This window comes from Babylonia areolata, chromosome 12 (assembly GCF_041734735.1).
Source record: "Babylonia areolata isolate BAREFJ2019XMU chromosome 12, ASM4173473v1, whole genome shotgun sequence".
In the NCBI taxonomy this organism is placed as follows: domain Eukaryota; kingdom Metazoa; phylum Mollusca; class Gastropoda; order Neogastropoda; family Buccinidae; genus Babylonia; species Babylonia areolata.
Window position 1 is genome coordinate 10439441 of NC_134887.1, and position 20915 is coordinate 10460355.

The following is a 20915-nucleotide window of genomic DNA, read 5'->3' on the forward strand; positions in this document are numbered from 1 at the left end:
GCAGTGTAGCAGACGAATTTTTGTTTCAGTTTGGCTTTGCATTGGGTGATGAACAATGTTGAGTCAGGTCTGGTAAAGGTGTGGGGAAAAGGAATGGAAATTTGTTTTGGTCACATGTCCACGCGGGACCCTGGATCTGTCACAGTGTGGGGTGGGTGGGTCAGGATTGGAGCAGTTGATGGTGGTGGACTTGATGACCCTGGATCTGTCACAGTGTGGGGTGGGAGGGTCAGGATTGGAACAGTTGATGGTGGTGGACTTGATGACCCTGGATCTGTCACAGTGTGGGGTGGGTGGGTCAGGATTGGAGCAGCTGATGGTGGTGGACTTGATGACCCTGGATCTGTCACAGTGTGGGGTGGGTGGGTCAGGATTGGAACAGTTGATGGTGGTGGACTTGATGACCCTGGATCTGTCACAGTGTGGGGTGGGAGGGTCAGGATTGGAACAGTTGATGGTGGTGGACTTGATGACCCTGGATCTGTCACAGTGTGGGGTGGGTGGGTCAGGATTGGAGCAGCTGATGGTGGTGGACTTGATGACCCTGGATCTGTCACAGTGTGGGGTGGGTGGGTCAGGATTGGAGCAGTTGATGGTGGTGGACTTGATGACCTTGTGTCTTGGAAAACAGTGGTCTGGCCGTCTTTTTGTTCTGGCACTGTGTCTTTTCTTCTGGGTTTTTTGTTGTTGGCTGTTACAGCCAGCCTTCTCCCATTTTCTCTTTTTTTCTTCTTTTCTTTTGTTGTGTTTTATTATCTTGGGTTTGGGTTTTTAAAAAAATTCTGATCTTTACAAGATGTATTTTGATGTGTATCTCCAACACAGTTTCTGATCAATCATTTTGATGTATTATGCAGTTCCTCCTTTTTTAGTCAGGAGTCTTTGTGAATATAGTCTTGTCTTTTTCTTTTTCCGTAGTGATGAGGGTTTAGGGCCTTGTTTCCGCATGGCGTTGCTTCCTTGGGAAAGGCATTTTACTCTTGATTTTCCTCACTGCATCCCGACGTGAATGGATATGTCTGCCTGACTTAGGTCGGGGAGAGGTTAAAACAGTGGAATGAGACAGTGACCAACAATAGATGGACTGAATGACACGTGTTGACTTTCTCATAGCAGCACCTACAGGGGGGCTGCAGTTCGGAAGACAGAAGAACAAAATAAAAACGAGGAAAATTGTAGTTGTTGGTGCGTCTCAGACACACTGGTTGCAATTTGGGAGACAGAACAACAAACCAAAAAAAGAGAAAAAAACAACAACAAAAGAAAATTTTAGCTGTTAGTACATACGTCTCTGAAACATCTGTTTACTGTGTGTCCAACATAATATGCATTCTGGTGGCCAGTAAGGTGATGAGGCATTAGAGCTTGGAGCTGTATACATTTTGTTTCGTTTTGAGCACACGTACTGCCTCTGGCTGGTTATAGGCATCAGAATTAAAAAGTTGTATTATTTTTTCTTCGCTTGTTTTTTCGTGCTTGATTTTTTTCTTTTCTTTTTTTTTTTTTACTCTTGTGGACGGGTTTGTTTTCTGGTTGTTGAAAGAGCTGTGTAAATTTTGCCTTTTTATTCTTCATATTTTTTCCCCTAGTTTTTTTCCCTTCTTTCCTTTAAAAAAAAAAAAAGAAAATTTTTTTTTTTTTTCTTTCAGACAACATTGTTTGTTTAGATGGAATTTTCTTCTTCTCTCCTCATTTCGTTGGTCAACTTAAAAGATTTTTTTCTTCTTCAGACTAGTTTTTCTTCTTTTGATATATTTTTTGTTTCTAGTTCTCTCTCCTATATTGTGAGATATCCTGGATTGATCCTGTTTGTGTTTGTTAACAGGTGTAACTGATTACTTTTCTTCTTTTTTTTCTTCTTTTTAATATTGTATGCTTGTGTTTTGGTAGGGGTTTACTGTTGCCTTGTTGTTATGTATATGGAGGTGTAGAAATGTGCTATGTTTTGTCTTGAGGACATTTTTTGTTATTTTTTGTTTTTGTTTGTTTCAGTTTGCTGTTTTGTTTTTTTCCAAGAAAAACACACAACTTTTTGTAAATTTTGATTTCGTTTTGTCTGGTATAGAATACCGGTAATGTTCCAGTTGATAAAGACATTTAAAAAAAACAAAAACAACAACCAATGTTTCGAATGCATTAAAAAAAAAAAGAAAAAAAAAAGAAGGTTACTGGGTAATTCTGTTCATGTATCCATTGGTTGTAGAATGAGTGGATTTGGGGGGATGGGAGGTGGGGGTGAGCGAAGTTGTTAAAAGAGGGGTGCAGAGATGAAAAAAAAAAATGTAGGGGTGTGGAGAAGGGTGGGGGTGGAGGTAATGAATTGGTTTGTTAGATGAACTTTTATTTTGAACTTTTATTCAGTTTTGAAGTTGTCATTGTCACTTGTCAATACCCTTCCATAAGTGCCCAACCCCCTCCCCTCCCCCCCGCCCCCCAAACCTCCCTCCCCCCCCCCTCCCCCCAAAAAAAAACAGAGCGGTGGTTTTGAATGTTGTGTTAATATGTGTGTGTGGTTTTTTTGTTTTGTTTTTTTTGTTAAAGAAACAAACAAAACCTTTGTTGGCTTTTGGGGTCTTCTGTTATCTGTTCATCCTGCTCCTTTTTTTTTTTTTTTTTTTTTTTTTTTTTTGTAAATGCGCTGTAATTATTCCCTGTTTATTAGTGTACCACGTTCTACCTCTTGCAAAGACTGACAATGAACTGCTACCACAGCTTTGTACAAAAACAACCCATGTTAAATGTAATTTAAAAGCCTTTTTTTGTTTTTTTTTTGAAACTGTCGAGACCGGAGCAAGGACAAAAGCGTCTTTGTCAGGTATATATCCGATTTGTAATCCAAATAATTGTCGCCATTCCAGTTTCTTATCAATGGGAGACAGTGTTAAGAAATCCTGATTTGATTTTTTTAACGGAAGCCAAAAAAAAAAAAAAAAAAAAAAAAAAAGAAAAAGAAAAAAAAAAGTCAATTAAAGTGCTGGAGGACTTGGGTACACATGTACTGGTAACATTTTTGTGGTGCACTTTGTTTGCACTTCTCAGTCTGCATGCACTGAACATGTTTTCGTTGATGTACTTTGTTTACAATAGGTTATGATGGTAATGAAATCAAAGCAAGAATGGACAGTATGAGATCATGAAGTGAATTCTGTGAGAAAGGTATAAGAAAGAGAGCCAAGTGGTTTTTTTGTTTTTGTTTTTTTGATAACACTACCTTTCCACCAAGGCCAGATAAAGTAATTTATTTGTACATGTTTGTATTCTCTTTACATCTTGCTTTGTGTCCTTTTGTACTTGCAGATTCCCGATATTTTACACCATTGTATCGCTTAGTTGCATTAGCCACTGCGTTTTGGGTTTTTTTATTTCGTATCTCCAGCATGAGCTGTTTTTTTTTTTTTTTACCCAAGTAGTATTGTGATATGGACATGATGTTTAGATTTTATATCAGTTTATTGACAGGTATCAAGATGATTAGTATTTATTGATGAATTTTGATCGACAGTAAGGCAATTACAGTTAATGCTTGAAGAATGATTTTTGTTTTCGAGTATTCTGTCGGTGAGTAGAACTTTAGTGAAAGTTCTTGTCTTCTGGAACAAGTGGAATTTTGCTGGGTCAGTTTGCCCAGTTTAGTGCAGGAAGCTAAACGGTCATGTGTGAGAGCCCAAGTGGTGATATTATCAGGAACGACATTGTCTGTCTGTGCGTTCTCAGTGCTTGTACAATCTAGTCCGATGGAATGTAGATCACTTTCGCTCCCCCCCCCCCCTCCCACACACACACACACACCCTTCCCTCTTCTTTTATTGGCTTTTTAAAATTCCCTGAAATAATCTTGATGCATGTAATGTTCATGTCCCCATTGGGTTTTTTTGTTTTGTTTGTTTGTATTTTTTACAGCTTGTACAATGTCTGTATTTTGGATACCTATTGTTCAACAGAATTTTTCCTTCCTTCCATCTTTAAAAAAAAAAAAAAAAAGGAAGAGTGATTGGAACAAACCTCTTTGTAGTTCATGTCGGGGCCTGACCATTTTTCAAATGATTAATGGTCTTAAATATTTGGTATATATTTCCACAAATTTTTTTTTCTCTATATTTGAAGAAATCACAAAGCTGCACTCAAGAGCAGGAAGTGTATTTGGTCATAAAACAATTGCCAAACTTTTTTTTTCTAATTGATAATTTGCAGGCAGTGGTAAGACCTCTATAGACTTAAAAAGAGTCCCAGGATTTATTACAGCAGTGGGAAGGCTTAGGTCTTCATCGTGTGGTAGCATCTTTGAAATTTTGTCACAAGTTCTCAAAATGTGCAGTACTTAGATTATTGTTTGCACTGTTGTGTGCTGAAGTCCCAAGTTGAGCGGCCTGTGACTGCCATGTTTGTGGTTGACCGTTTCTTCCATCAGAATGAACACACCTTTTTGTGTGTGTGTGTGGCTTCAGCCTGTTTATGCTGAGTTTTCATTTCGCTCTTGTTTAGAGAGAGGGTCAGTGTTGCCTTGAAAAATGTTGCGAACCAACATCAGTCCGACACGGAGAAAATGGAGAGGAAAAGAAATTATGCAGAACTGCTCTTGGTCCTGTGATTTGTTGAAAAAGTTCACACCTGTCACAGCACACACGCAGACAGTGTGTTCACTCATTTGGTGGAATTTTTCTCCACACAGAAGTTTGACTAGGGGATTGGAATATCAAGTCCCGAAGACTGAATCATGTATGATAAAATCTTTCAGGTGTTTGGAATTGATTTTGTTAGGGACCGTTTCTTACTATCCCTAGATAGTTTGGTTAATAAGATCTTGAAGGGAGTCATCACCCCATTTATTTTGATAATAAATAACATTTCATTGATACAATGCCTGCTTCTTGTTTCCTCTTATTTGTGACATGATTTAACATAGTGGAAGTCTTAGTGGAGATGTATACCTGCCTTTGACATAGATTTTTTTTTTTATCCCACCTGACTTATGGTGGACATTTGGAAGGGAACTGTATTGGAGGGAACACTTGTGATTTTATTTTCATTATCTGACAGGAGAGATTAAGTTTTGAGTTGGTGGGGAAAACCTCTTTATCAAGATATTATTTTCTTCTTTCCCTGTCCTTTGTTTGGTGAATGAACATTTGTTTCACAATTCAGGGTTGATCTTTAATCTGCTTTTTATATACACTTGTCCTCATTTTCTTTCGAGAGGGCTTTTTGTTTGGTCTGTTCCCTTGCAAAATTAAGTCCCCTCACCTTCCTTTAAAACTGCATCACAGTTTTGCCAGTATGATGCAGTGAGAGAGAGATGCTTCATCCAAAAGAAAATCACCGGTTTTCAAAATCATCCAAAGTTCATCCATTGATTCATGAATGTCATCTCATTATTCCTTCAACAGTTCCCTCCCCTCAGGTGTGTGAGAGAGAGGTGTGACAAAATCATCAGTCTTGTGTAAATGGAAATGATTCAAATTCATGTAACTATCTGATTCCTGAACTGTCATGATGGTTGGCTTTGAACTGCTGTGGGAATTTGAAATGTGTGTGACAAGAGAACTCCATCGTTAACACGTGTTGCTACAGCGAAAGATGTGAATTTTGATGAAATTGTTCCATCATTTTGACACACCATTTATCATCGATATAATCCATTGTCCACTCATCAGCTATGGAGAGAAAAAGAAAAAAAAAAAAAGAAAAAGAAAAAAAAAGAGCTGCAGGAATCCTGTACAACAACAAGGGAACATGAAATGACATTCTGGACCAGCCTTGATGATTATGTATCATCCCCCCAAATCAACACCCCCTTGCCCCCCTCCCCCCAACCTATTGATAACATTGACCTTCATGTGACATTGTCAAGTGGGTGGCCTTGATCTTTGCCGCGCGTCTGAGCGAGGCATGCAGCGAAAGGCCAGTTTTCTTCTCAGGTATTAAGGTGGGTGGCGGTTGAGCTATTTATTTTCCATATATACAATCTTGCGTGTGCATGCGTTTTTTTTTGTTTGTTTGTTTTTTGTTTTTTTTTCTTCATCGCCATATGATCTGTATGTGTACATGAGTATTAGCTGTAGATCTCGCGTGTTGGTGTAAACGTGACTTCCTTCCTGTATTGTGGTCAACTTGTCACAGCTCAACAGTGGCGTCAGAACAGCGTGCTCAACAGGCATGCTGTCACTGCACAATTTGCAATAAAACTGAAAACATTTGTAAGGAAACTGCGCACGTCTTGTCTGGTTGAGAATGTTCTGAGAGAGAGAGAGAGAGACAGAGAGAGAGTGTGTGAGAAAGAGAGAGTGAGAGAGAGAGAGTGTATGTGTGGTGTGGGTGTGTGCATGTGTGCATGGGTGTGCGTGTCACTGTGCGTGTGTGTGCACAAGTGCAAGGAGTCATGGTTGTGTGCAAAAAACGCATGTTCTCTATATGTGTGTTTGGGTGGGTGGTGTATGTGAGAGAGAGAAAAGTATGAACAAATGAAAGGAGGAGTGTAGCACTGAATTTAATCATATATTCTTGTATTGCTAAGATCAAACCTCATTAAAAACTTTGAAATTATCTGGAAAACTGGGGGAAAAAAAAGAAGAAAAAAAGAGGAGAAACTGAGAAAAGAAACTCAGCTGAATCATGATCGATAGAATTCAAAACAATTCAAAACATATAAAGTACTGGCAATATCCACAATTTTCCCCCCACAAGACGGAATATGTCCTGTTCACAACAAGGTGTGGACGTTCACTCCGCCAGTCACACAGTGGAGTGGAGGGGAAGAAATGTGGATATAGTCAAAATACTACAGTGTGAACACGATAACAATCCGCACAGTTACACTGAAGCTTAGCGGCCGAGTTCAAATGAGTCTTTCTGTCAATAAATTTGCATCTTTCTAACTTTAAAACAATGCATACAGCCAAGCTTTCATCCAACGCAGACAACACTGATCCACCAGCTAATATTTCTTCCTTTTATTGATTTGACATAATGTAAAGACATTTGACAATCTGAACGGTTATCTCTTAATTAATGTAAGTGCAGAACAAAAGGTGTACAACATTTCGCAGTCCAAACAGACTGACAGACAGACCGACAGACAAATGCAGTGACAGCAAACTACGACCAGGGAAGGAGCAGACTCGATTTGTACACGTTATCAAAACCACACACAGCCATGTCCACATCATTCATGGAACCACAACTAGTTACATGCCGTGACAGTTGCAACACTGGAAAAGACATAACAGAACACAAAACAACAAAACTCTGGGACAAAAATGACTTTTTTTCTTCTCTCAAGCTACAGGAACAACAGTCACAGTGATTTCCTTGTCTTGAAAAATGGAGAGAAGGAAAAAAGGAGTGGGGCTTTGATTTCCTGTCCAAATAATGTACAGAGAAATCCAACAACTTATGGTAATTTTCTGTCTTGATTTATGAACATCACATTAATCAGGGAAAAAAAACAACAGTGAACATGAATGAACCAGTGCTCCCTGTGTTTAGATCTTTTCCAAACAAACCCATCTTCGTAACGTTTTTGTTATGTTTGTTCGTTTGTCCTCACACCCCCCTTCCCTCCCAACACACAAAAACAGGTGCACAGAGAAATGCCTTTCAACAATTGAAGAAAAAAGTATTTTTCATGGTCACATACACGTAACTGCCACAACACCTTGCAAAATCACACCATCCATGCATTATGCTGGTTGGATATACACTGGTATCAGAACTGTTTTTAAAATGCTGAAAAAAACAACACACAAAAAAAAAAAACAGAAAAGAAAAAAAAGATGAAACACGGCGGAAGAGAGGTGGAGGTGGGTCCAGAACAAAAGCAGCAGCAAGTTATTAGGGGTCAGTATCAGAAGCCTTGCTTTATCATGACATCACATTCTTCAAGCATACAACGTCCAAGCAAAGCACGAATAATAAATACTTTCTTTTTATAACACTCAAAAAAACAACAACCAAGTAACTGGAAGAGTTTCAAATATTTCTTTGTGAAAAAACAAACGAAAAACAAACAAAACAAACCCATCCACCCACAACTTAGAAGATATAAAGCGATGGGACAAGAAAAAGAAACAAAACAATTCTGACACCAGTACATATCGCTTTTTAATCCAAACAAACAAACAAAAACTGCTGGCAAAACAATTATGATTCCAACAGTCCGATGTCCCATTTTTGTCTCGGTATCACTGTCAGACTATCCACAGACACGCTTGGTTTATGCTCGATGCTGGTCAAGACAACCCCCCTTGACAATGTTGTGAGTGAGGACGACTGCAAGGATTCCCTGCCACCAGCAGTCACTCTCTTTTTTTTCTTTCTTTTTTATTTTGTTTTGTACACCCCCCCCCCTCCCCCCCCCTCAAGGATCATTAATATAATCAATACGCCATACAATTATATACACAAGATGGTCTGACACTGATTCATTTTGAGTGGGAGCGTGGCCACACACACACATACATACACAATGTAGAGTCAAATACACCTGTCTGGAACCGTGCTGGTCTATTTACAAAAGTATTCAGAATTATCCATCAATTTTTTTTCTTCATATTTTTTTCACACACTGTCAAACAGATTTGTTGCACGACTGACTATATATACGCAGTCCCCCCTCCATTCATTCTTGGAAAGAAAATACATGCTCTGATCAGCACACACACAAAAAGCTCTCATCCTGCCAACACACACACACACACACACACATACATATATTATCTATACACATTCAAGTACACAGCATACACAAGAGATTTGAACTGAAGTTAATCAAGCAACACACGTATTTGCACATGGCAGTTTGAAATCTTGGGCTAGTTTATGCATTTTTGCATCAATATTGTTATAACGCCTTTCACCCCTTATAAATAAAGAAAAAAAGCTGAATCTATGATCAGTATGATTCATTCTGCACAAGAAGAAATGAGAACTCATGTACACCACAACACTCTCCTGCTTTGTTTTAAATTCTAGACACCATGGTTTTTTCATCGTCCATTTATACTTTCTTGATTGAATTAATTTGAATTGGAGGCTTCCAACAGATGTGACTAAACCAAATTCCACCCTCTTACCAGACCATACTGAAAAATTTCCATACCAAACTACAAAACATGACAGTGTAACCAAACTCAATTAAAAATTTTTTGCAACAGCAGTGATGGAACAGATCAGCGGATATTCCATTATCGATGTTAAGTTTTCACCATTTTTGTCTTTTCGATCAATAATAAAAATAAGCATAATTATTCCCTTTGTTGACAACCCTCTCCACACCTATCCTCCCCGCTTTTTTTTTTTTTTTTTTTTTTTTTTAAATACAAATCTACATGGATTGTTCACTAATTTAGTTTGTGTTATCTGTGTCCTTCCATTTTTTTTTTTTAATCAATAAAAGGTAAATTTACACTAAAAAACTAGTATTTAAAAAAAAAGAGAATCCAGTCACAATGTACGAAGTCTTCAGTTATATTGTCTGTCACACATTACATACTACACTAGTGTAACAAAACATCAACAATTGAGAATTCTTATTCAATTTGGAAAAGGAAAGGATCCCAAAGCAGAATTGTACTGAAGTGATGTCCTGACAACGTTTAACAGAACTGTATGAACATCTAAACTGATTAAAACCAAAAAAAAAGTTTCTTCTTCTTCTTTCCGTTACACGATCAACATCGACTTGCTGATGACTCTGTTGTGGTTTATGCATGCTGGGTATTTTCGTGTCTCCATAACCCACTGAACACTGACATAGGTTACAGGATCTTTAACGTGTGTATTTGATCTTCTGCGTGCGTATAAAGGGGGTTCAGGCACTAGCAGGTCTGTACATATGTTGACCTGGGAGATCAGAAAAATCTCCACCCTTTACCCACCAGGCGCCGTTACCGAGATTCGAACCCGGGACCCTCAGACTGAAAGTCCAACGCTTAAACCACTCGGCTATTGCACCCGTCAAAAGTTTAAAAGGTCCTGTAGCCTTCTATGGCCACTGCAGCACTGAATCCACAACCACTGTGTCTACGACTTGTCATAGGAAGATACAGCCCAGTCCTCTCCTTTTGGTGTCATACACTGTACCATGTCAAACTAATGCAAACTAGGCCTATCGGTTTGCTTTGCTTGGCTAAATTTCGCCGGCCCCTTTCGCCGTTCTAACCATGTCAAACTGATGCAAACTAGGCGTATCGGTTTGCTCTGCTTGACTAAATTTCTCCAGCCCCTTTTGCCGTTCTAACCATGTCAAACTGATGCAAACTAGGCATATCGGTTTGCTCTGCTTGGCTAAATTTCGCCGGCCCCTTTCACCGTTCTAACCATGTCAAACTGATGCAAACTAGGTGTATCGGTTTGCTCTGCTTGGCTAAATTTCGCCGGCCCCTTTTGCCGTTCTAACGTTCCCAAACATAAGTCTGGTCCTCAGTCACGCCTGGGTGTGGAGTGACGAAGACCAGAATGAAGCGCCTTTCCCCAACACCACAACACCATACTGCATCAGGTCCTCGAACCCTGGTCACTGGTGGTCACTGGATCAAAGTGATACCTAACCGACTGCCACAGTGTCTCAAATCGATTTGACCCATTCAACTCAAGGGAATTTGCAGCCTTGGCAGGCTTCCCTGCCATGTTCATGAGAAAAATGCACAGAAAATACACCAAGCGGATTTTCCTCCACATTGATGCATGTGGACACAGCTGGAAATGTGGAATATGGTGAAGTCAGTTCCCTTTGCTTGCATTCTATGCATACATAGGAACGTGGAAATTGTTGTAATGAAAAGAATTTTGCTGCCAGAGCAGTGCTTGGGCACAGGGGCTCAGTGAGTGAAGCACTGTAAACACGGTGCTCACTGTGTTGTCTTCCACATTATGTGCCGCGCGCTTACAAGTGGACTGTGACAAAGTGAACAAATGAATGTGCCTTGAAGACTTGAAGATAGTCATGGTCCTGCTGATCCAAACTGAGGCAGGGACAAGATACACTTTGTGTGAAAAAAACAAAAGTGACAAAAATTCAACTGTCAAATACTTCATAGCCAAAGAAAGTGATCTTTCATCTGATGCCGATGAAAAAAACAACATTATGTGAAGATCATGACAAAAACTCTCGGCAAGAAGACTGGAATTGCCCTGTCTTCACAGACTGATGAAAGAAAAAATGATGACTGATTATTGCTCAGGTGGATTTAACACACCTTTAAGATGATGCAGCAGGTGCCACGAACATGGCTGTAATTAATGTGACACAACTTGACCTGCGTGTACATTCAAAGTGGAGGGAAGTACTTTTTAAAGGGGGGAATGTAAAGGTTTCCAGCAGAAAGGACTACAGTTCATTGACCTGTGTAGTGAGAACATCTTACAACACAAAAGGAACACCTGACTATCAACGAACAAACACATACCACGAAACACCAAAGGAACATGTATTTAAACCAAACTTTCTACCTTCAGTAGACAACCTGCTCCCCACACTCATCCCTTCATCATGGCAACTACTGATCACTCAAGTTATACGTATTGTCATCCACAATACATGTTCCTTGACAGAATATGCGATCCATCACTCTTGCATTCATTCACTCTCTTTTTCAGACAATGTCATTCAGTTTTCTGAGCATTGCACAACAGACTGGGGCATAAGCTCTACATAATGACTCAATCTCTGACTGGAACCAGATCTCCGCTTGTTAAAATAAAATATATCAGCTCCATCTCTTTTCCATGCCAGACTAACCCATTACACACTCTCAGCTGTTGACAAGCCTCAAGCACGCTCATAATTTTTGATTAATTCAGTAGGGTTGGTAGTATTTAATCAGTTCATTCCTTAAAGCAAACAAAAGCTCTATCAACGAAATTGTGTTCACCCCATCCTCCACACACACAGTGTCTCAAATTATAATCCACACACAGGGAGGATGAATTACACATGTATATAACATGTAGACACACAGGACATGGCATAGTGGAAGCAAGAAAAGGTATGCGGTACTTTTATAACACACACACACACATTTCATATCATTTCTTCTCATCTTTCAAAGTGAAGGGCAGACCCCTGGATCACATAATAATACATGTTGTTTCTCAGATCATCATGCAGTCTGCTTGCTGATCACAAGGAAACCATGAGAGGTAGCATCTATAGCAGTTCCGTTATACAGACTGCATTCCTGTATTTCTGCTGTTACCATAATAAAATAATTAATATCAACACTTTTTTTCCCTCATCTCTTCAACCAACTCATACTGTTGGTGTCATTATGATTATGACTAATAACAAAGCAGCAGCAATCTACGCAATTATGTCATGATCTGTTAATCACCTTTTAGTAAATGCAATATCACTGGAAGACAATTCTATCTTCTCTTCTGTGAGAGGGGTAAGGACTGCATAAAGCTGTGATGAAGGTGTGACAGGCAGTTTACACGCCGTTTTCTGGTTTTCATTTCATGCGCAAAATGTACACAGCAATACAAAACTGAAAGTTACAAAACAAAAAACAAATCCCATAATGATTATAACTGAAGTGTTTGAATAATATATGCTTCCAGTCAGACTACACTGCAAACAGATTGCAATGGCTGAAATCCTCTCTCTCTCTTACACACACACAGTTTATTCTGTATACCTAAATTAGCAGCTATTCCAAACATTGAAGCTGACCACACAATCACCAGTAATTGTTTGATCACTCATAATAATTTTCAGCTGCTTTTCTGGAAAAAAAAAAAAAAAAAAAAAAAAAAAAAAAAAATCCAAATTTACAAAACAAAAGTTCTATCTTCTGAAGCTGACCTCTTGCCAGTTCTGGCCTGGTGATGCCATCATCTGCGACTTCCTTAGATCCACACTAAAACAAATGTGCAGCCAGTAAGCGAATTACCCTCTCAAGTAAACCTCTTACTCGCTCCCCCCTTCATGGTCATGACAGCAAAAAAACAAAAAAAAAAACCCCCAAAAAACAAAACAGAAAAAACAAACATTTGAGGTAGATCCCCGGCTATACATGTATAGATTTTCTAAGTTCCCTGGAGTCTATGCATCCAAACTAAAACCTCATCCCCACAGATGGAAGTTACGGCTTTGGATTTGCACACAGTGTGTAACTTCACTGCAGTAAGCATCGTGTCAGCCAAAGGACAGTACTTAGTTAAGGATTGTCAATTGCCAGCATCAGGAACATTTACATTTTATTGATTGGATCACCCATGACAAGTGTATAACTATCAAAATAATCATCGTAACATCAAACAACAACACTATGAGGACTTTCCAGAGAACAGATCACGGTAACAATTATCACACAATGGCAACAAAAACCTCAACCCATATATATATGCCTTAACAATCTGTTTTGAAAACAAAGCGGAAACCAATGTGCTTGTTATCCTATAATCAAAAAGACAGACAGAAAGAAAAGAGGCCCAAAATTAAAAGAAGGAAAATTCTACATTCTATGGTAATCTTCAAATATGATGAGTCCCTTAATTTTTTTTTTTTTTTTTTTTTAATTTAAATTCACCTTTCCAGAATCTTCAATACACCTTCTTAACAAATACAATAAGAAAAGCCAGACATTGAGATGCTTTCTTGATGATAGTCACCTGTGGAAAAGAGCTGAAATAACCTTGATTTCAGGTGAAAGTATTGATAGTTCTTTACTCAGTACTCTTTTCATCCAAGGACTGGCAGGTTAAAAAATTGTCAGAAATTTTTTTAGTCATCCTTATCATGTATGTCTACTTGAAAGCTAAGTATCAAACCTTCATTATTTAAACTGCATTGAAGAGGGTTGCTTTTATTTTTCACCAAGATAAAAAACAAACAAACAAACAAACAAAAAAAACCAAGCACTATTCAGATGTTATTAACATTGAAAAAAAAAGAAAGAAAAAAAAAGATCTATTCCAGTTACACTCTTAATGACTTATGAGAGTTGCTTATTCGTCATTCAATCATGATTAAAACAAACTTTACACCACATCCGTTAATTTTTTTCCTGTTTGAAAACCAAGCTAATTATCAACAAATCCACAGAAAGTGAATTATCAGTCAAATCACCTTATGCGCTCTGTATCATTTAAGAAAAACACACCATCACATCCACTTCAAGCCACAACATAGTGGCTCCACATACAAACAAGCCTGGTTTTATCAACAATGAAGCAACAAACTACTTTACTGCTCTACATTGGTATCCACATGACGTCTTTTCTAGGGGAATGAAAATTACTGGCCGTAAGTTTTACATGATGCACACCAATAATTCAGAGCAGTTTTGATTCTTCAATCACCGATCAATATAAAACCACATATAATTATGTATTCACTGACAAAATGAATATGACATTACTTCAAAATCTGAGACTCACTGTATAAAACAACAAAATAATGTTTTTGTTTTTTTTCAAGCGTGGGTGAGACTTCCTTATGTACCATCTCTGTCTAAGGCTTTGCCAGAATCAAGTAAATAATGAAATATATGAGTGTGAGTTTGAGTAAGTGTATTTGTGCATGCATTTCATATATATGTGCTCACATGTAGTTGTTGATAGGAAAAACAGTTCTGAACATCATTGTCAGAATGTAATTCTAACCAACGTTCAATTACAGTCTGTTAACCAATGTTAATTACAGTCTGTCAAATAAGAATTTATACAATAATGAATAGTATCAGCATTGAATCTCGATACGAGTTATGAAATATTTATTCGTTTTAGTATTATTGCTTTCAACATGCACCTTCCTCTGGATTACTTGTGAATGCTTGCGAGTACACACACTCACACACACATTCTTCCACTCTCTTTTACACACACACACAAATGCAAGAAAGAAATGTCTAGCTGTTTTTCAGCTTTCAATATTTTGGGGGACTAGGAAAAAAGAAAACATTGTTTCACTAACAGTAGCATGTTTGTTGGTGTACCATGCCTGTTTTAACCTTCAAGTGCTTTGGTTAAAACATTCACACACACACACACACACACAAACACGCACACACCACACAGAAAACCATGTTCTGTTTACAGCGCATGCACCAACGATCACTTTTCAATCATCATCAGCCCCAAGTCACTTACAGGGGATACTCGACAAGTCTGAGAAAAAGTATTGTTCACTTATTGTTTATTTAATTTCCTTTTTTCATTTTATCTTTTTTCTTCTGGATAACAAAGGCATTGGGCTGGGCTGGGGTGATTAAATTTCTTTTTAAACATGAATAAATAGCTTATATAATGTAGTATTGTTCAGTATATACTACTGTTAGACAAGCTTATAAATAACAAAAGCCAAAAAGCGATACAGCACAATTTCAAGTGAATTTCTTCCATCCCTTACACTGCCTTCCCATCTGTCAGTCTCACAGTTTAAAGACAATTTTAACTCTTGTTTGTAGAAATGTGGTTTTTCAGATCGTGCACAGACCTTTGAACATCAATTTGGTAATCAAATCACAAACTTCATCAAAATTCTTTGTGTTATCTTAATGCTCACCTGTACAAAACTGTGTCAGGACAACAACAACAACAAAAACAACAGCCACCACATACAACTGAACAACAACAGCAATAAAATCAAGCCGGTATGTCAAATATTTTGGTCCTGTTACCTGCCATCAAGTTTCTTTTTCTTAAACTTGGCACTTGATCCTTGAGAAATAAAACCTACAGACACTGTGAAAAAGACTGGCATTCTATTGCATTATATTTTTGGCCACAGTAGATTTTTGTGTGAAATTTTGGGCTGTTCTTCCAAGGAGAGAGCATGGTGCCACAGTGTAGCGCAATCCTTTTTTTTATTTTTTTTATTTATTTATTTATTTTTTTATAGTTTGTTTGCAGTGTTCAGGTTTTTTAAATCCAGAGTGGATTTTTCTGCAGAATTCTGTAAGGTGAAATACTCTTGTGCACTGGATAATAAGACAGTGAAACCTTTTGGCTAATCTTCAGTAAAACCTTTTGACAAGACTGGCTCTTTCAATGATGACTCATTTCTTAATTTTTGTTCTTTAAGTATTAAAAATTTTTTTTTTATTTTTTAATTTCTTTTTTAGCACCAATGGATTTTCCATTCCCTCTAACATCATCATTATGTAATGCTTATAAAGTGACATGTGTGTATTACTATCATGGTGTATACAATATTATGAACAACGCTTAGCAGTTCAATGTACCTTTTATATCATTGTTGATGTTTTTAATTGCAATCATCTTGCGGAGGTGGGAGGGTGGAAGGGGAGAGGGGTGAACACCTCGACCCTTTTTATTCCCCCCCAACTGCAGCTCACTACTACTATTCACACACCTTTGGTCTACTTTTAAAGTCTTGGTCTCTTCTGTTAACAACTCAGTGTTCTGTGCCCGTCAGGGTATTCCAAGTTTCTTACCCCAGTGGTCACTGCTCCTCTCGGCATTGTCCGCAAAGTGAACTGACCACTCCAGGCAGATTGGGGGTGGGGGTGGGGCACAGTGGTGGGGTGGAAACTGCATGTTGATCTCCCATGCTGTTCTGCTACTCCTCTCATAGAAGTCTCTCATCGGCATGACGAATGAGATGACGAAGCAGACTTTCATCTTTTGCTGGAGTGGGTCTTCAGGTGGGAACAAAGGCCTGTCCCGGATGCACACAACTAACCGCCCACACACACTGCAGAGAACAGAGTGTCCTGGGTCACATTCCTTTGTTTTGCACATCACCCCTTTTGTTCTGAACATTGATTTGTCAATGACTAACGTTTTCCACGTTCTACAACTGCTATTTTCAGTAACTCAATTGTACCCTCAGTTATTTTACTTTACTGCATGTACATGTTTTGTTTTACACAAACCAAGAATAGGTGAGATCTCAAGGCCTGACCCTGACCCAAAAACTAAACAGATGTATTACAGAATATAAAGATCACACCACATGCTTTTGACGCCTCCTTGAAACTGAAACTCTCAGTGACAGAAGAGAATTGGTGGGATGGAGAAAGGGGTGGGGAGGAGGGGTGGGGGCGGCGGGTTCACACAACAATCACCAAACACACACACACACAAAAGAACACCACTTCACACAGCCCAAAAAGTGAATTCTATACACTTCCATTTACATACACATCACAGCTGAAAGCTATGTCCAGTTTAGAAAAAAAAAAGAAAAAAAAAGAAAAGAAAAATGAAGTTAACGTTTTCAGTGTGGAGTGAGTGTCTGATGAGCAAGTCTGTCTCTCCCTCCTGCACTCCGGATCACTTTGAGGAAGCTCCAAGGTTCTCAAAGATGTGTGACCACACAAAATTTCCATACTTTTTCCATGCCTTTTTCAGACCAAACTGAAAAGTGTTCCACACCAAAAACACAAAGCCAAACTGAATTAAAAAAAACAACAACAATTGTTGTCTGCTATGCTGCTGACGAAAGAGATCGGCGGGTATACCTGGTATTGGTGTTCATTTTTCACCACGTTTTATTTTCATCAATTGTTTCGGTTTGTTTGTTTAAAAAAAAAATTTTTTTTTTTTTAAATGCATTTAGCTCTTTGTTGAATGGTGAAAGGTTTTTATCACATTCCAAAACTTTTCCAAACCAGGGAGGGCAAAGCATATTCCCCCCCCCCCCCCATGGCTTTCCCTGGCAGGATGATGAAGCAAAAGGCCAACCAAACCAGGTGATCACTACAAGTGACGATGAGTACAAGGTGACAACCATTCCTCCACAACGGGCTGGAGAAATCCAGCCAAACACCTTCTCCCCCAGCTTCTTGTTCCCACTGAATAGAACCGCAAGGTTATCACTGATGCGTGGAGTGGAAGGTGACATGGAGGGCGCAACTTGAAGCTCTAGAAGCTTCTCGTAGAGAAAGGCTGCAAGTTACCTTTGCTGGCACACTCCGGGGTCATTTGTCTTGGAAGAACTGGGGGGACTGGGGGTAATAAGGGGAGTGAGTGAATGCACACATGCCCTATGACAGTGTGTTGTTGTTAGCTATCTGACACACGTTCAGCAACACAATGACAGTGTGTTGTTGTTAGCTATCTGACACACGTTCAGCAACACCAGTGTGTTGATGTCAGCTATGTCACACGTTCAGCAACACAATGACAGTGTGCTGATGTTAGCAATCACACATATTCAGCAACACAATGACAGCGTGCTGATGTCAGCTATCTGACACACATTCAGCAACACAATGACAGTGTGCTGATGTCAGCAATCTCACACATACACATGTTCAGCAACGCAATGACAGTGTGTTGATGTCAGCTATCTCAAACACGTTCAGCAACACAATGACAGTGCGTTGATGTCAGCTCAAACACGTTCAGCAACACAATGACAGTGTGCTGATGTCAGCTATCTCACACACATTCAGCACCACAATGACAGTGTGCTGATGTCAGCTATCTCACACACATTCAGCAACGCAATGACAGTGTGCTGATGTTAGCCATCTCACACACATTCAGCAACGCAATGACAGTGTGCTGATGTCAGCTATCTCACACACATTCAGTAACGCAATGACAGTGTGCTGATGTTAGCAATCTCACACACATTCAGCAACACAAACCTCACACAGGCAGTGCAAACAGTGATCAATGCACAAGGACTTTCAGGCCAAGCTTCCGTCTCCAGCCCCAGACACGTTCTGCCAGCACACAGACATCCACAGCAAAACACACACCTCTCTCCATCATACATCAACACAGCAAATGCCAACACAAAATCACTATCCCTGACATTGGAAGGCAGGTTTCTTTTTTAACCATCACAAAGATGACAAAAAAAGAAAAGAAAAAAAAAAGCAATAGTAGGATGGGTAAGGGCGGTTGGGGGGGGGGGGGAGAGTTGAGTTGGGTTGGTTTGGAGGGGCTGGGTGGGGAGGGAGAGATGAGAAAACAAGCATATCATCTGTTCTGTCAATCTTGCACACAAAGTGACATCTAAAACTCTGTCACACTTTTTGCTGCTAAACAACCCCACAGGCTGATCACTCCTCAAAACGTTTGGAAGCTAAACTTCACATGAAACACACCTTCGCAAAAAAAAAAAAAAAAGGAGAAAATTTTTGTTTTGACATCCAGGATACATGACTTTAAAAAACGCAAGCGCAAGGTTTGAACAGTCACGTACCAGATGGGTTTTTTGTTCCCCCCACCCCCCTCCCACCCCGCCCCTAGAACATAAGTGCTTATCTTCACAGTGAGTGTGTGTGTGTGTGCATTCAGCACCAGCCAGCACACTCAAGGATGTTAAACGGCGCACAACTAAACACGTTCATTATGCAGACTCCCGGTTCCTGTCCGAACACAAAGCACAGCATGTACGCTCAACTCCCCATGTGAACACTTTCTGAAAGAACACTGCGCACATCCAACAACACTGTGCACATCCCCCACACACGCAAAGACTGGAGATAAGCCAGCACGTCAGTTGAAAACCATGACATGCACATGATAACACTGTGCACGTCCTACACGCAGAGACTGAAGACGAGCCCGTCAACTGAAAACCCCCAATCTGCACACTACATGCCACGGGTTTGGGGATCCCCCTAGGTAAAACCTGTGCACACACATTCCAGTGGGTGAAACTTCCTGGTGCAGGAACACAAGACGCTGTGCGAGGCGAGGCGATGACAGAGAGAGAGAGCCAGAACGAGGTCCCTATGGGCGCAAGGCGTGTGGTTATAACGGGGTCTGAGCAGTGAAGGAGTTGGTGCTGCTGCTGGCAGACAGGGAGAGACTCGAACCCCGCACAGACAGCTGGTCGTCGATGGACTGGGGGTCCTGGGAGGCGGCCACCACCTCTGCAGCGTTCAACCCCAGGGCCTTGGTCTCCCCGTCAAACTTCTCCAGCTCCCTCTGCTGGCGCTCACGCAGCACCCGCCACTTCTCCGCCTCCTCCTTGCGCAGGGCTGCACGCTCCTCCTCCATCTGAAGACAGACAACAATGCCACAGTCATCATCAGTCACCATTCTGCCACAAACAAATGTACCATAATTTTCTGCATACAAGCTGCTACTTTTTTTTAATTTTTTTTTTTTTACTCAATCTGACCCCTGCATCTTATTGGCTATATGTGCCCTATCTGTGTCTGAAAAGGAAATTTACTTCCTAAAAGTACGTTTAAGTAACATACTTACTGTGACCCACTAGTGCAGACTCCGGCAGGGGTCTGATTCCTGTCCTGTGCAAACTACTACCTGCCTATGCGGAGAAAATGAAAGTAGCTACGGCCGATAACCTCCCAAAGTAGGTTTCCTCCCCTTTGCACCCCTGACTTGCGCCCTATTTTTTTTTACTGGCTACATGCGCCTTATCTGTGTCTGAAAACTAAATTCTGACCAACATGTGGGGCCACCTGACACAACAAACTCAATAATGACAACATCATTGATCACATTCATGATGGCACTGAACAGCAACACTTCAGTCTTACCACTGTTCAATTCAACATGGTTCTTGTTCACCATGGAATCAACTTTAAACCAAATCGTATACTACACAAAATTTCAACTGAACGTGATAGTAGTTCACCCTGAGGCCATGAAAAAAGAGCCGTGTCTGAGTTGGGGATAAATTCACTGTGCAAAAATAGAGAAATTGTTTTTCAAAAGCAAAATGCCAAGCAAAATGGCGGACGGGATTGAAAAGCAGGGCTGGCAGATCAGATTCTGATTGAACAAGGTAATGAACTGGGGCTTTTCAACACTGTACATTCGACTGAAGACTAAAACTGTTAAAAAAAGAAAAAAAAAGAAAAAGAAAAAAAAGTGTTAAAAAAAAAAGAAAGAAAAAAAAGAGTAAGCAGCAGAAGACAGCTGACAAATGGATTAACAGAGCAAAGTCAACAAGCAGACTAAAGCAAGTCAATTCCGATCCAGTTTTCCAAAGTTGACGTCACAACTCCGAAAACAACATCCGC

At 39.7% G+C, this 20915-nt stretch overlaps 1 protein-coding gene across 5 annotated transcripts in view; it reads right to left on the reverse strand.

Moving 5' to 3' along the window:
- Window positions 1–6932: 6932 nt before the first annotated feature.
- LOC143288388 (serine/threonine-protein kinase TAO1-like) overlaps window positions 6933–20915 on the reverse strand; it is a 59412-nt gene continuing 45429 nt past the window's right edge. For all 5 annotated transcript variants that reach the window (XM_076596792.1, XM_076596794.1, XM_076596795.1 and 2 more), the window contains one exon: window positions 6933–19923. In XM_076596792.1, the coding sequence (XP_076452907.1) occupies window positions 19675–19923 (249 nt within the window). In that variant the 3' untranslated portion in view covers window positions 6933–19674. The remainder of the gene's footprint in view (window positions 19924–20915) is intronic.